General features: G+C 43.3%; 2 protein-coding genes across 2 annotated transcripts in view; one reads left to right on the top strand and one right to left on the bottom strand.

Moving 5' to 3' along the window:
* The first annotated feature begins 35 nt into the window (after window positions 1–35).
* LOC104169449 (glucosamine-6-phosphate isomerase 1) lies at window positions 36–3,596 on the top strand. Its single transcript, XM_009710366.1, has 5 exons — window positions 36–138; window positions 1,247–1,429; window positions 2,065–2,249; window positions 2,929–3,103; window positions 3,392–3,596. The coding sequence occupies exons 1-5, from the start codon at window positions 123–125 to the stop codon at window positions 3,487–3,489; spliced, it is 657 nt and encodes a 218-aa protein (XP_009708668.1). The 5' UTR covers window positions 36–122; the 3' UTR covers window positions 3,490–3,596.
* Window positions 3,597–7,637: 4,041 nt separating this feature from the next.
* Window positions 7,638–12,795, bottom strand: part of RNF14 (ring finger protein 14) — a 5,955-nt gene continuing 797 nt past the window's right edge. Inside the window, exons 2-7 of the mRNA XM_009710365.1 lie at window positions 12,090–12,241; window positions 11,197–11,724; window positions 10,542–10,770; window positions 9,707–9,879; window positions 8,992–9,122; window positions 7,638–7,773 (exon numbers count right to left, since the gene is read on the bottom strand). Coding sequence (XP_009708667.1) covers window positions 7,716–7,773; window positions 8,992–9,122; window positions 9,707–9,879; window positions 10,542–10,770; window positions 11,197–11,724; window positions 12,090–12,241 — 1,271 coding nt within the window. The 3' untranslated portion in view covers window positions 7,638–7,715. The remainder of the gene's footprint in view (window positions 7,774–8,991; window positions 9,123–9,706; window positions 9,880–10,541; window positions 10,771–11,196; window positions 11,725–12,089; window positions 12,242–12,795) is intronic.

The raw sequence follows: 12,795 nt of genomic DNA, 5'->3' as shown, positions 1-12,795 counted from the left end.
CCCTTCCCCGGGGCTGAGGCGGCGGCTTCCCCGCAGGCAGCACGCCGCTGGGCTGCTACGGGAAGCTGGTGGAGTACTGCCGGAACGGGGACCTCTCCTTCAAGTACGTGAAAACCTTCAACATGGACGAGTACGTGGGTGAGTGCCCGCGCACAAGCAGTATTTGGCTGTCGTTCTCTCTTCTGGTGTGCGTTCTAGATCTGTCCGTATCGTGTGAATGCCTGGCTGCTGGGGCAGGGCCGCCGGCCTGCCGGAGGGGCCGATGTGCCCCCAGCCCTCGGTACTGCAGCCGGACAGCCCCGTCAGCCGTGGTGGGTACAGAAAATCCCACCTGCAGAAGATGCGAGGGAGCAAGGATAAAATTTGCGTTAGCCAAGGGAGTGAACAGGGGCAATCTGAAAACCTATGTAAGAACTATTAAAGGGTATCAGGTGTTGCCTGGTATTAGACACACTAAACGCTGCTGTATTTTACCTGAACTTAGGTATTGACCAGCTCAGGATCCATTTTATCATTGCAAGCCGAGATAATGTGCAATATCAACTACCACCTTTGCTCTGGGATTATAAAGATCATTTTAGCTTCAGGTCTCTTACAAGGACCAATGTGATAGCTGTCCGAGTGCCCTTCTGTAACCATAACCACTGCGCACTCCTGTTAAGATAGCAGAGGACTCTTTCGTTTATGAAGCAGTGATGAAATAGCCCCTTCAGAAGAGTGCAGAGAGATTAATGGGCAAGCCTAAAGCTCCAAAGGTGAAAAACATACAGGCTAAACATTTGCTAATGCTAATTTTACTCTGGTCAAGAATTTTTTTCTGTGAACAATCTTAATCAAGCAGCATTAGAGGACAGGCAGTCCAGTGTGGGTTTATAGCATTTAAGGGAAAAACAAATATGCAGCAAGTTATTAACCAGGCTTCTGCACAGCTTTTTAATTGTTCTTGCTGATACAAACTGGGAGGAAGGCTGAAAAAGTAGTAACAGATGAACCACAGTGCATGCCTGCTTTTCTGGAACATCTGTTGCATGTTAATATGAGCAAGTGTCTTTTAGGAGCTGTTGTGATTGCTTTTAATTTTGCTATTTAGGGAAATAAAAATAATTCCTGAAAGTTGAGGGAGTCACAAATGACAGAAAGAGAAAGCAGTGCTCTGTTACCAAAGCCGCTGCAAGGACATATAGGTGGTTTATGTTATGGGCGATACTCTCAGTTGGTCTTAGTCCTGTGCATGCTTTGTTACCAGGTCTCCCAAGGGATCACCCGGAAAGTTACCATTCCTTCATGTGGAATAACTTCTTTAAGCATATTGACATCTCTGCAGAAAACGTTCACATTTTGGATGGAAATGCACCTGATCTACAGGCGGAGTGCAACGCATTTGAGGATAAAATCAAGGCTGCTGGAGGAATTGAACTCTTTGTTGGAGGTGAAAGCCTAAAGGACTAGTGGTCTCTAAACACTGGCAGGCAGCACTGCCTCTCCTCTACCAGCTATCTCATTTATGGTCAGGAGAGTTCATTTTCAGTGCAGTTCAGTGGATTTGCAGTGAAAGCCACCCCATAGTCCACCACCCTGGGCAGTCTTGTGTGCTGGCAGCCATGTCTTCCAACGTACCACTCCCCCAGTTTCGATTCAGTCAGTGGATTGTTCAGGAAACAATCAGGAGAAAAAGGCAGGGCTAGAATTGTACAAAATACAAAACGTATTACAATTGCCAGCACTAACAGGAAACTGCTAGGAGTAGTCGGAGTCCTCCGAGTCAACACAAGCACAACGCAGGCTTTTCCCATCAGTTTGCCTTAAGATTCTGCCATCTACTTTCCTTTATTGTTGTCCCAGCACAGTTGGGGAAGAGCCTCTGTTGGCTTCAGAGGGGGCTTTTGCTATCATTCCTACCAGAAGCAAATTTAAGCTCGAGCAGAAAAATTGCAAGTGTCTTTCTCAGATCTGTATCTATTCCTGGAAGTATCGAATGTCCTTCTAATAGGAGTGCTGTTGGCTCTGCTTCCTACAATAACCACTACAGCCACTGACCACCTTCTCAAACTGTCTCCATCACAGGTATTGGCCCAGACGGTCACATTGCCTTCAACGAGCCTGGATCAAGTTTGGTATCCAGGACACGAGTGAAGACCTTGGCTATGGACACTATATTGGCTAACGCCAGGTTCTTTGATGGTGACCTCTCCAAAGTCCCCACAATGGCTTTGACAGTCGGAGTAGGCACTGTCATGGATGCCAGAGAGGTGAGGAGAAAAGCAGTGACATCTTACAGTAGCTCTTGAGCAGGGCCTCCTGGAGCAGATAAAGATTTATCCAGGCTCGGAGCAGCGATGCACCCTGCTGGCGCAGGCCAGCTTATGCTTCTCCTGCCGCAAGCAGCTGAATACCTGATCCTCCTGTGCCCTTGCATCCTGCAACACTGCAGAAAGGCTCTTGCTCCCTGTTCCGTTTTTGCTCTACTAACACTTACGCATGTGTAACCCGGCAGTACAGTTGTTGTCCACAGGGAGCTAGAAGGATTTGGGAGGATGTCTCTGGTTAAGAATCTCATCTGGGGAAGGAACTGAAAGAATCACTTGTTGACTTGATGTTACACCAGCAGATCATGAAAACTGTATGGGATAGCTTTTAATTGACTCTATACCTTGATTTATACGTGTTAAGTCTCAGCATATAGGTGCCTAACAGGGGAGCTCAAAGGATCCACATCATTACAATGACCCACCAGGCTATGATTTAATTGACAATATGCAGCGAGAGCAAACAGAATCATGATACAGTGAAGTGCCCCTGCAGAGGATGAGAGAGATATCCCCATAAGGGACTGGGGCAACTCTCTCTTAGTTCATCATGGTGTGGGTGTGCGCTCTCTAAATGCATCTTCTAGACCCTAATTGCCAGCCTCTCTGTCTCGGAGTCCAGGTGATGATTCTCATCACGGGAGCCCACAAAGCCTTTGCTTTGTACAAAGCCATTGAGGAAGGCGTCAACCACATGTGGACAGTGTCTGCTTTCCAGCAACACCCCAACACTGTGTTTGTGTGCGATGAGGATGCCACACTGGAACTCAGAGTTAAGACGGTGAAATACTTTAAAGGTGAGTGTTTGACCAGGCCAAGCAGCTGGTGTACTTAGTTCTGAAGTGGCACAAGCCATGCTTTGCATTAGATGTTTCTGTTTCATCAACTCTCAAATGAGTACATTCCTTAAATGTAACAGCTGAGGTGTACAGCAATAATAAAAGTGCAAAGGTAAATGCTTAACTGCGTGGCTATGGGAGCAAAGTAACAAGGACTCTAGTAGTCTCTAATTTCATTAGCATCCAATGAATGAGAATTTTGCGTTATTACGTCTGCTTAAATCATGTTTTTACTCTCTACATCAGGTTTAATGATGGTACACAACAAGCTTGTGGAACCCTTATACAGCATGAAGGAGATGGGAGCAGAAGGAAGCCAGTCTAAGAAGCCATACAGTGATTAATCTCCCTGTTCAGAGTAGTGCTGAACCAGCTTTTCTGTTGAAAACCAGCTGTGAAAGAAGGGAATTGCTGCAGAAACTCATCTCCTATTTGTTCTTAAATTAGCAAAATGATTATGTGCTTGCTTCTCACTATTAAAAAGGCAGATGCCAAACACCTGCCTTAATTAACCAAATGAGGATGGGATCCAGTATACTGTGTTCCACGAACTTCTGCCACTAGCTTATTCTCTGAAGGTAAAGTCAGTGGAGAATGAGTTGTTTAATCTATAAAGCAACTGTAATCATGTGGACTGAAGGCCACAAAACTTAAATGTGAAGCTACATGAAAGTACAGTATTACAGAAACCAAACAGGTAATCACTTTGGGATGTATTCCTTGCAATTAGGACAAGTATCTCGTGTGTCATTTCCCCTCCACAGAACACTTACATTATAGTAATTTAAAATGGAAACTGAGCTTGTTCTGCCTGGAGAAGGGAGAGCATCACGATGACCTAGTAGCAGTGTGCTTCACAGCCACGAGGAGGTCATCGAGAAGATGAACCCAGACTCTCCTCGGCAGTGTGCGGGGGGAACATGAGAGGAAACAACGGGGCTTGAGTTGAGACAAGATGCTGAGACTGGATATAAGGAAAAAATCTACCCATGAGGACAGTCAAGCAGTGGGGCAGGTTCCCCAGAGAGGCTGTGCAGTCTCCCTCCTCAAGAGGTTTTCAGGACCTGACTATAAAGCCGTGGCTGAACCCCGCTTTGAGCCAGATGTTGGACTTGAGACCATCTCAGCAAGAGAGGCTACAGGCAGCATTCACCAGTGCTAAATTAATAACGCAGTTTATGCATCTGTACGATTTTATTTGTTGTCACACAAGAAGCCTTACATGTTCAGTTTCAAGGTATAATTTTCTGCGCCCTTGTGCTTTATGAAGCGCTACAGGATTTGTTCCGATTAAGCATGACTTCTCCCTGTGCTGCTCAGCACTCTGTGTTGGTACAGAGCCTGAAGCACTTACGTTCTCTCTCCCCACCTTCCAGTGTTTTACATTGCTACAAGGAAACGGCAAATAAGCCTGGAAGGAAACACTCCGTTCGCTCTGGCTTCAGCCTATGTTTAATTACAGAAGCCCCACACTGGTGGACAACAGCCTGTACTGGCAAGACCCCACCAGATCTGAAACTTGATTCCTGGTTTTCCTATGAAATGCTATCACATGAGAGGCAAGACAAACTGGGCAGCATTTATTTTCTTTAGGCAGAAATTTTGTAAGCTGTTGATCTGTAATGCAACTTTCTACACTAAATGTCTTTGATTTTTTCTAAATGGTCTCATTGACTGTATCTGGTGCTCAGTCTCACTGCACTAGTGAAACATGGGACAGTTTATGTGGCTGAACAGGACTTCTAATACCATCTCTGAACAGAACAACAAAACCTTGAAAGCATGAGAAAAGACCTGTTATTTTGCACTAGATTTCTCTATCACCTGGAACCAAAGTTGTATTGAAAGCAGTTTGGTAGAAATAGCTACTGCTGTCTGCCTTGTCCAGTAGTTGCTGGCAGGTTTCCACCAAACACCTGCTATGGTTCGGTCCTGCCAGGCAGCAGCCATTTCACATAAAAAACTGGGGATCTTTAAAGGAGAAAGGAGGAGGTCACAGCTCTCTACCTAGTGACACTCTGATCCCTGTGGGCATGCACAGAAATGGAGGAAGTGAGGTTTGCGAGAGGGAGGAAGAAACACTCCGCCCTGTTACCAGAGTTGCCTGCCTTGCTCTCTTGTCTGTGAAGACAGGTTCTGGTTTTAGCTGTCCTACCTCTGCAGTACCAGCTGATTGTCCTACGAGTGCAGTCACCTGCTTGTCCCCTCCTCAGAGGGTCTGTCCTCTGCCTCACTGCAGGATATAGGAGTTCCAGCCCAGGGGTCCCCAGGTGCCCCAGAATTCGCAGACGCAGTTGTGACTACATCACCGTTCCTCCTCTCTCCACACAGTCCTTGAAAGCAGAGGTAGTTCCTTGCAACATCTTCCAATACTTCACTATAGCACTTGTGCTCTGGCAGACATCCCCAGCCACGGCCCTTCATCCCAACATACCCTTTGGCATCCAGGCCCTGCCCTCAGCCCACCTCTGTCTTGGCAGAAGGCACCTGCCCAGTCTCCTGCAGGTTTAAGAGATCCAACACCATCTCCTCCGTCCAGGCAGGAAAACAGGGTTTAAGCACATGCTTCTCCTTGTCACAAACGTTCCCCATCTGCCCACATATGCAGGTTAGCAGGAAAATGGCCCCTTCCGAAAGCAGGTGGCTTTTGGATTCAGCCTGTAGACTTGAAAATTGTGGCCAGAGTGGAAACTACTGTGGGGATTGCAGCTCAAAGCTGGCTCCATCCAATGCAGTGTTCCCAGAGCATTGCCATGACAGCCACCGTGTATCATAGGCATTTGCATCTCCCAGGGAAAACCAGGGCTCTGCATCCATAACCGTCCAAACTTTTTCTTGGAACACATCCTGTGCCAACTGCGCTGGAGAGCTCTGTGCGAGCCCAGGTCTGGCCTATCTCGTTCTACAGACGCCGCCGCGAGCGAGTGACTCGGCCTCGTGGCACACAAGCACTAAAAGGCTGTCGCCACCCAGACGCAGAACAGAGCTCTGTCCCACACTGACCTGCGCTGCCATGTACGCGCCATAATGAAGACAAACAGGGAAACAACTATGTTTACTGTCTTAAAGTGAATTTAGTGCATGTGAAAGGTGCAGGAAATACAATTTAAACCATACACAATGTAAACTTCCCCTACAAACTGTCCTATAGTCTAAACCAAGATGAGAGATCTGCTCTTGCCATCTCTTTTTAATTGCTGTGAATTCTAATAGTACAGACTTTCATCCTCTGTGAAAGGAACTAAATCAGCACTCATTTTGGCCAGATAGCCAAGTATGAATTTACTTACTAACAGTCAAAACTGAGTGAGAGGTGTTTACCTTGAGTTTCTAAAGAGTCCTCCAGCTCCTGAGCAATCCATCTGGACCCAGCGAGTTGTTTTGAACACGGCACATGCAGTTTTAATTTCAAAATAAATTTTTAGACCATTCTGCAAGTGGAAAAACTTCTAAAAAATCAGTGGTTCCCTCCAGTAATTACTTTCATGCTCACAAAACTACTTAATGAGCTTTCAGGGGAAACAATTTGGGTTTTGAAATAATTTGAAGGGCAAGACCAGTGGAAATCAGGGATCTAGTCCAGAAGCAAAAACTATCAACTAATCAAATTTCTTATATGAAGAGTTAGTAAAAAATAAATTACTTCATCAACTGAGGAGACAAGGTCATTTTCAATATCTTAAAGAATTCAAGCTAATCTCAACTACATATCCATAAAAATGTGTTTCAATATCTGACTGATACTTTTCACCCTCTCACTGGCCACATACTCAGTTCATTGCCTTAGCACTCATCACTGTCAAAATAAGGAGAGCCCGTGTGAGTGAATACAACAGCAACACTGATGTGCATCATCAAACCGATTCAAATTTCTGGAAATGGCTGTTGGTAATTTTCTGCCGAAGTATTCAGTAATGCAAAGACCTAGGCATTACAGCCAGTAAGAAGGGGGTTAGGGATAATCAACTTTACCGTCATTAGAAAGTACCAGTGACAGAGCAACGACCTGCTTTTCAGCGAAACAGGTCAGGAAATGGTGTAGAAGCAACAGGCTCAGTTGCTGAATACAGAAGTTTACTGTATTGTCTCAGAAAACTTTCCTTGTCCAAGCAGCATCACTACACAGCTCCAGAAAGAGCATTACAGCTTATAATAAAACTGCCCTAAACCCCACCACGGATATAAGCCAAGATCCTCAAAACGTCAGTCACCCTAAACAAAACCCCTAAATATTTCTATGATTTTGGGGCTTCAGTTTTGTTTGTTTGCTTTTGAAAAAAGGGCACCTCTTAGTATGTTTTTTTCCAGTAATTTTCCAACTTCTGACTGGTTATATTTGTCTTTAACAATCAATATGATTATTAGGGCCTTCCATGATGATCCTGACCACAGGATGGGTAAAATGCCCTCCTTTGGTTTTGGCAACAGCCTCTGAAGTGCGAGCATCCTGCAGTGCAAGGTAGTTGTCCTTCTTCTATCACGTAATGGAAGTGAAAAGCAAACAAACTTGACACAAAAATGGAAAGCATCTGTCTATGGTTTGTTCAGCTTTTGTTGCTAGAGAAAGCTACTAGTCTTCATCTTCAGCTTCCCAGAACTCACCATCAATATGCATGGCTTGAAACAATCTGCAAGACAGCCAGTAATTTACATCAGGATGTAAAAAAAGTATCATAAGTTAAAAAGAAAAAAAAAAAAAAAAATCAATCTAAATGTGACAAAAAATACAAAACCAGAAAGTTTCACTAATTTTTTCAGTAACAAACCACTCAGGCTGCAGTCCTCAAAGTCAATTAAAATAAGCTACTCTCTGCTTCTACAGCCTGTTGCACCAGAAAGTTTTACAGTACCTTACAAACATGCTGTCTCAAGATATCCCTGAAAATATTAATAATCCAAGACGTATTAAGTTACCTAGCATGCTGCCATATAATCAGCAGCCCAGCCTGCCTGCTCCAAACAGCTTACAATCTTATCGGACAATACAGAGCTGGGCAAACAACTATAACATATAAGCAGTGGAGGCGGGGGGTGGAACAAAAGGGAAGAAAATGGGGTTTTTTTATAAGACAGATGAGCTTAGTCAAGACAGGTAGACGTTAAGCTAAACTAAAAGAAAAAAAGAACACCAGAAGAAAAATAGAAAGGAAAACAGGGTAGGAAGTGAAAAAATTCCTGTTGGGAGAAGAGGGAATGCTGAAAAAGAAGGGCAAGAACGAGGGGCGGGGGGGAAAAAATCCTGTCAGCTCTATTACAGCAGAACAGAGGGTGGAGGATTGAGTAAACTATTGGTATTCTGACTTGCGTATCCAGGCATTACATATCCCAGTGACGGGCACATAACCCAATGGAATACACACAAGCTTAGAGGCTGCCATTATTACGCCTCTCTGACCTGCCTGCCCTTTCCTTTGTCCAGATAGCAGCGACATCCTTTGTCTCTTGACACAACCCTAATAGTCATGATGTGAGGCAAGTCTGCAGCTTTTTAGAAGCAACTTTCTTACCCAAAACCTTGTGTTGCACCTGAGCAGCTGCAAGGAAACATTTCACTACAGGCTGTCCCTCAGTCAGAGGCAGCAAACAAAGCATCAGGAATAGGCCCAGAAGACTCCTCCAGAATTTTAAAACAGAAGTTCTTAAAAAGCAAAACCATAGCCTGATTCACTCCTGATTTCTTTTATTGTTAGCACTGGGTTCTTCTAAGTGTAAATATTTGAGAGAAGAAACTGTGTCTTAAACTGTATAGCTACAAATTTCAAGGTAGGAATAACCTGGGAGAGACTGTAAGAAAAAGCAGAAAAATAAGGCGTACAGCACTAGAAGAAATCTGTGTAAATGCATACCTATTAAAGCACGGGGAAGATGGATCATTGAAGTGCCTGTATGGGTTCACCCTTGACAGAGAACCCATACAAAGCCAGCAGAAATACTGCATGCAGCCAGTACACGTCATTTTGTTACAACCATCTAGTTTCTGAGGGGAAAAACACAAGAAATAGCAATAACAAAATCTTACCATGTCAGACTTCAGGCCTGTCTCTCTATGACAACAGTCCTCAAAAAATGCAGCAACTAATGAATACATTTTACCCCAACTCTATCATAACACTGATATTTTTTCACTGTTCAAAACAACTAGGAGCTAGAATCACAGAATTGTAAATTGGCTATAATACTAATAATACAGGAAATTAATATTTTTCTGAAGCTAGTTTTATTTCCTGGCTGTAGTCTGAAACAGCAGTAGCCTGAAACACATGGAAAACAAACAGATTCATATGGATCCATAGTCAACCTGGGTCTTTCTAGTACTGGAGTCTGAACAATACCAGTTGCTGTATTTACTCAAGTCCCTGAGCTCCAGAAACATCACCTCCTTTTCTACGTAACAGACAGAAATGGAAAGTTCTCTTACCATTTCCTAGAAATTTACGTCCCTGGTGAACTTGGAGGCTACAAATAAATCTCTGTTCCATCTTAAATACAGAACTGACTTATTTTACATTAGTTTTTGTTAAGAGTTACTATGATTCTTCAGCCTTTCCCCTCCATGCTTACCTCTATATGAGTACCACAGCAAGGACAAGACTTTGAGTTCTTTTCTAGCCATTCTTTACTCTCCATCTCCTCAAGGGCTTTCTGAATCACTCGTTTGCCATAGCGCTGTTCCAAAAATCTTTTAGTTGCCTCATCTGCTTCTAAGTATTCGTTTCGCAAATCCATTAATTTCTCTGGGGAATAAAACAAAACAGCAACCAAAACAGCTTTTGTAATATATTACATAAAGAAGTCCAGCTAACAACAGCACAAAGTATTCTCGAAGGAAACTAACATCATTAATTGAAAAGCAAGTAAAACATTAGAATACGTAAGAAAAAGATGAGAATACTAAAACCCCTCTACCCCAAAATTCAATGGTTTTACACAGTTTCATTATAAGAGACCAGTTGGTGGAATTAGAACAAGTCTACAATGTAAAATAAACTGAAAAATTGAAATATTTCTTCTGAACACACATTTAATGAAACTTTCTCACAGGATTTTGACGCTAAACAGACAGAGAAGCATCCACCTGATTCCAGTATCAACTCTGACAACAGAAAGTAGTGGATTCCTAAGAAAGGGTAAAAAAAAAGGCACACATAAAATTATTCTTCCCCTGCTATGGCCTCTCGGCATTTGGCAATCAGCAGTTTAGGGACCTCTTGGGCTCTGGAGTGTCATCACAGAAATAATTTTTACTTGCCAGCAACAGATCTACTCCAAATGAACCTGTCTAATCTTTCAGAAAGCTCACGAGGTGATGAGTTTCCTTGCTTAATTTCTGACTTTCAGTCTTTTTCCCACAAGACTTTGTTGCTTCTTGACCCATTTCTGAAATATGATGACTCACCTGCAGTGACTTTACACGGAGAGACGCCATGGTAAGTCATTTTACAGAGAGTACAAAAAGCATAGTTGCAACAGGAACACATGCCCATGGTGCAACCTGGTTCTTGCATGACCGGTGTCTGACAGCCTGGGCGAGGGCAATACACTACATCTGCCATCAGGTCCAAGCTAGACTGCAGGAGCAGGCGGTCATAACGTGCAAACAGCTGCTCTCCAACCAACTCTTTAACCTAAGCAAAGATCAAAGAAGGATTACATGCATCTGAAATTCTGAGCCTGCTAGCTTCAGCAAAAAGCAGTAAGTCAATGAAAAAGTACCTACAGCTGGGATGAATCCACTTTATATTCTCCAACAGGCCATGAAAATACTCCTATAAATGCTATTTTAGTAATAATTCATCAAATGAAAAGCATGCGGTGTCAAATGCAATGGGACATTAATTCAGGCCTCTGACCAATGCCAGTACTTAAGAAAGTGAGCAAAATATGTGCCAAGTGATCCACTTTTCACTCCTGTGCCTCCATGTGGCTCAGAGTATGAAAAAAATTTTCCCAGGTATATTCAGAATGCTCACCATGAAAAGCCACACCTTGTCTTCTGTAATTATGGGTAAGTTAGCAGAACTCTACCATCACTGCTTGCACACTTCTATTACCTGGCCAGGAGTAGCAACAGAAGAACACTTCGGTTCTGGACAGTTGAGACAGCGGACCTGGCCATCCCTGATCTGTATTTCAAAGTAGTCCTTCAGGCATGCTTTGCAGTATACATGGCTGCACTCGGTGAAGTACATGCATTCACTGCCCAGCTTCTCACAGAAGCAGATATTGCACAAGTACATCTTACTGTTAAAGCACTTCCTCCTCTGAGCCTGATCAAAGTCCAAGATTTCCCTAATCAGACTCGACAACGATTCCACATCCTGTACAGCTCTCGCATCGATGATTTCCTCTTCAGCCATGGCAGAGCCTGCTGCACCACCACAATCCTTCTCAGCGTCGAGAGGGACCGAAGGTGTCCTACTCTGCCCATTCCCTTGATGGCACATTTTTAACTCATATGGGGAGGAAATATTGAGGTAACTCAGTGTTTCCTCCTTCAGAAACTGCATCCAGGCAAATAAGACCACACAGCCTCGATTCTCTTCCCATACGTTGTCTAAGTGTTTGCAAAGAGCACTGAGCTAGAAAAGAAAAAAACAATTCCAGATTTCAGTAAGTTCTGACAACTCGTCGCTGTTTTCCTCTTCTCTCATGGACCTCCTTAGTGCATACTCAGATTTCAGATACTGGAGTTTTTTATATATACATAAAATACATATAAAAATAATGCTCATAGATGCAATCTTTCATGCTTTCATTCCTCAGAAGGGTGACCAAATAAAAACAAGTAGGAAACAAAAGAAGAGCCAACTGAAAGAGCAATGTAATTGTTTATGTTTTAATTTTACTTTCATCTACTGCATTAACATCCCCCAGAGCACTGTTAATTATGAACTGACTCATGATTACAAGAGCTGTGTTAAAACATTAAAACTATTTTGCAAACCTGGGCTTGGGAGAGCCATTTTCCACTGAGGGTAAAGACTGGTGGGGAGGTTGACGGGTAGTCTGGTGGGAGTTCAAAATTCAGCACAAGAGGAGGCAGAAAGCAAACATTGTATTCAAATCCATTGTTCTGGAGGCTTTCTGTGGAATTGCCTGAATCAGAGACAATCGAGACAGTTTGAGAAGTAACAAGAAAATGAAAAGTAATGACCTGTAACTGTTTATGACAGCACCCAGTATGTCTTTTCATTTGATGAATTTCTGCATTTAAAATCATTTATTCAACCCTAAATAACAAAATTTCTCAGTGCAGTAAAATTTCAGGGGGCTGTACCTATATGATTAGATCAATAAACACCAGTACTCTGAAATATCTGATCCTGCACAAACCAAGAACCTGGAAAGACATATCCTCAACGGAAAAAAAAAGCACAAATTAACTTAATTATTCCAAAGAAATACTATCACTCATCTCTAATTTTAAAGTTCACTGAAGAGGTTATATGTACGAGGATGAAATCACCTACTCGGATATAAACCCCAACACGACCAAAAGCACAGCATAGGGTCAGTCATGGCTTGGTCTGGTGTGCTGGTGGCGGCTGGGACAGAGTTTTATATTTTCTCCATGGTAGCTGGTCTGGGGCTATGGTTTGGGTTTATGCGTTGGGTCATGGTGTGGTTTGGGTTTATGCGTTGCTAACTCA

This window comes from Cariama cristata, unplaced genomic scaffold (genome assembly GCF_000690535.1).
Source record: "Cariama cristata isolate BGI_N322 unplaced genomic scaffold, ASM69053v1 scaffold18311, whole genome shotgun sequence".
NCBI lineage: Eukaryota > Metazoa > Chordata > Aves > Cariamiformes > Cariamidae > Cariama > Cariama cristata.
This window is presented reverse-complemented; position numbering and strand designations above follow the sequence as displayed.

Excerpts from the sequence above, each read along its gene's own strand:
- LOC104169449 (XM_009710366.1), top strand. Across the intron at positions 1,430-2,064 it reads AATTGAACTCTTTGTTGGAG|GTATTGGCCCAGACGGTCAC; the intron begins GTGAAAGCCTAA and ends TCTCCATCACAG. Across the intron at positions 2,250-2,928 it reads CTGTCATGGATGCCAGAGAG|GTGATGATTCTCATCACGGG; the intron begins GTGAGGAGAAAA and ends CTCGGAGTCCAG.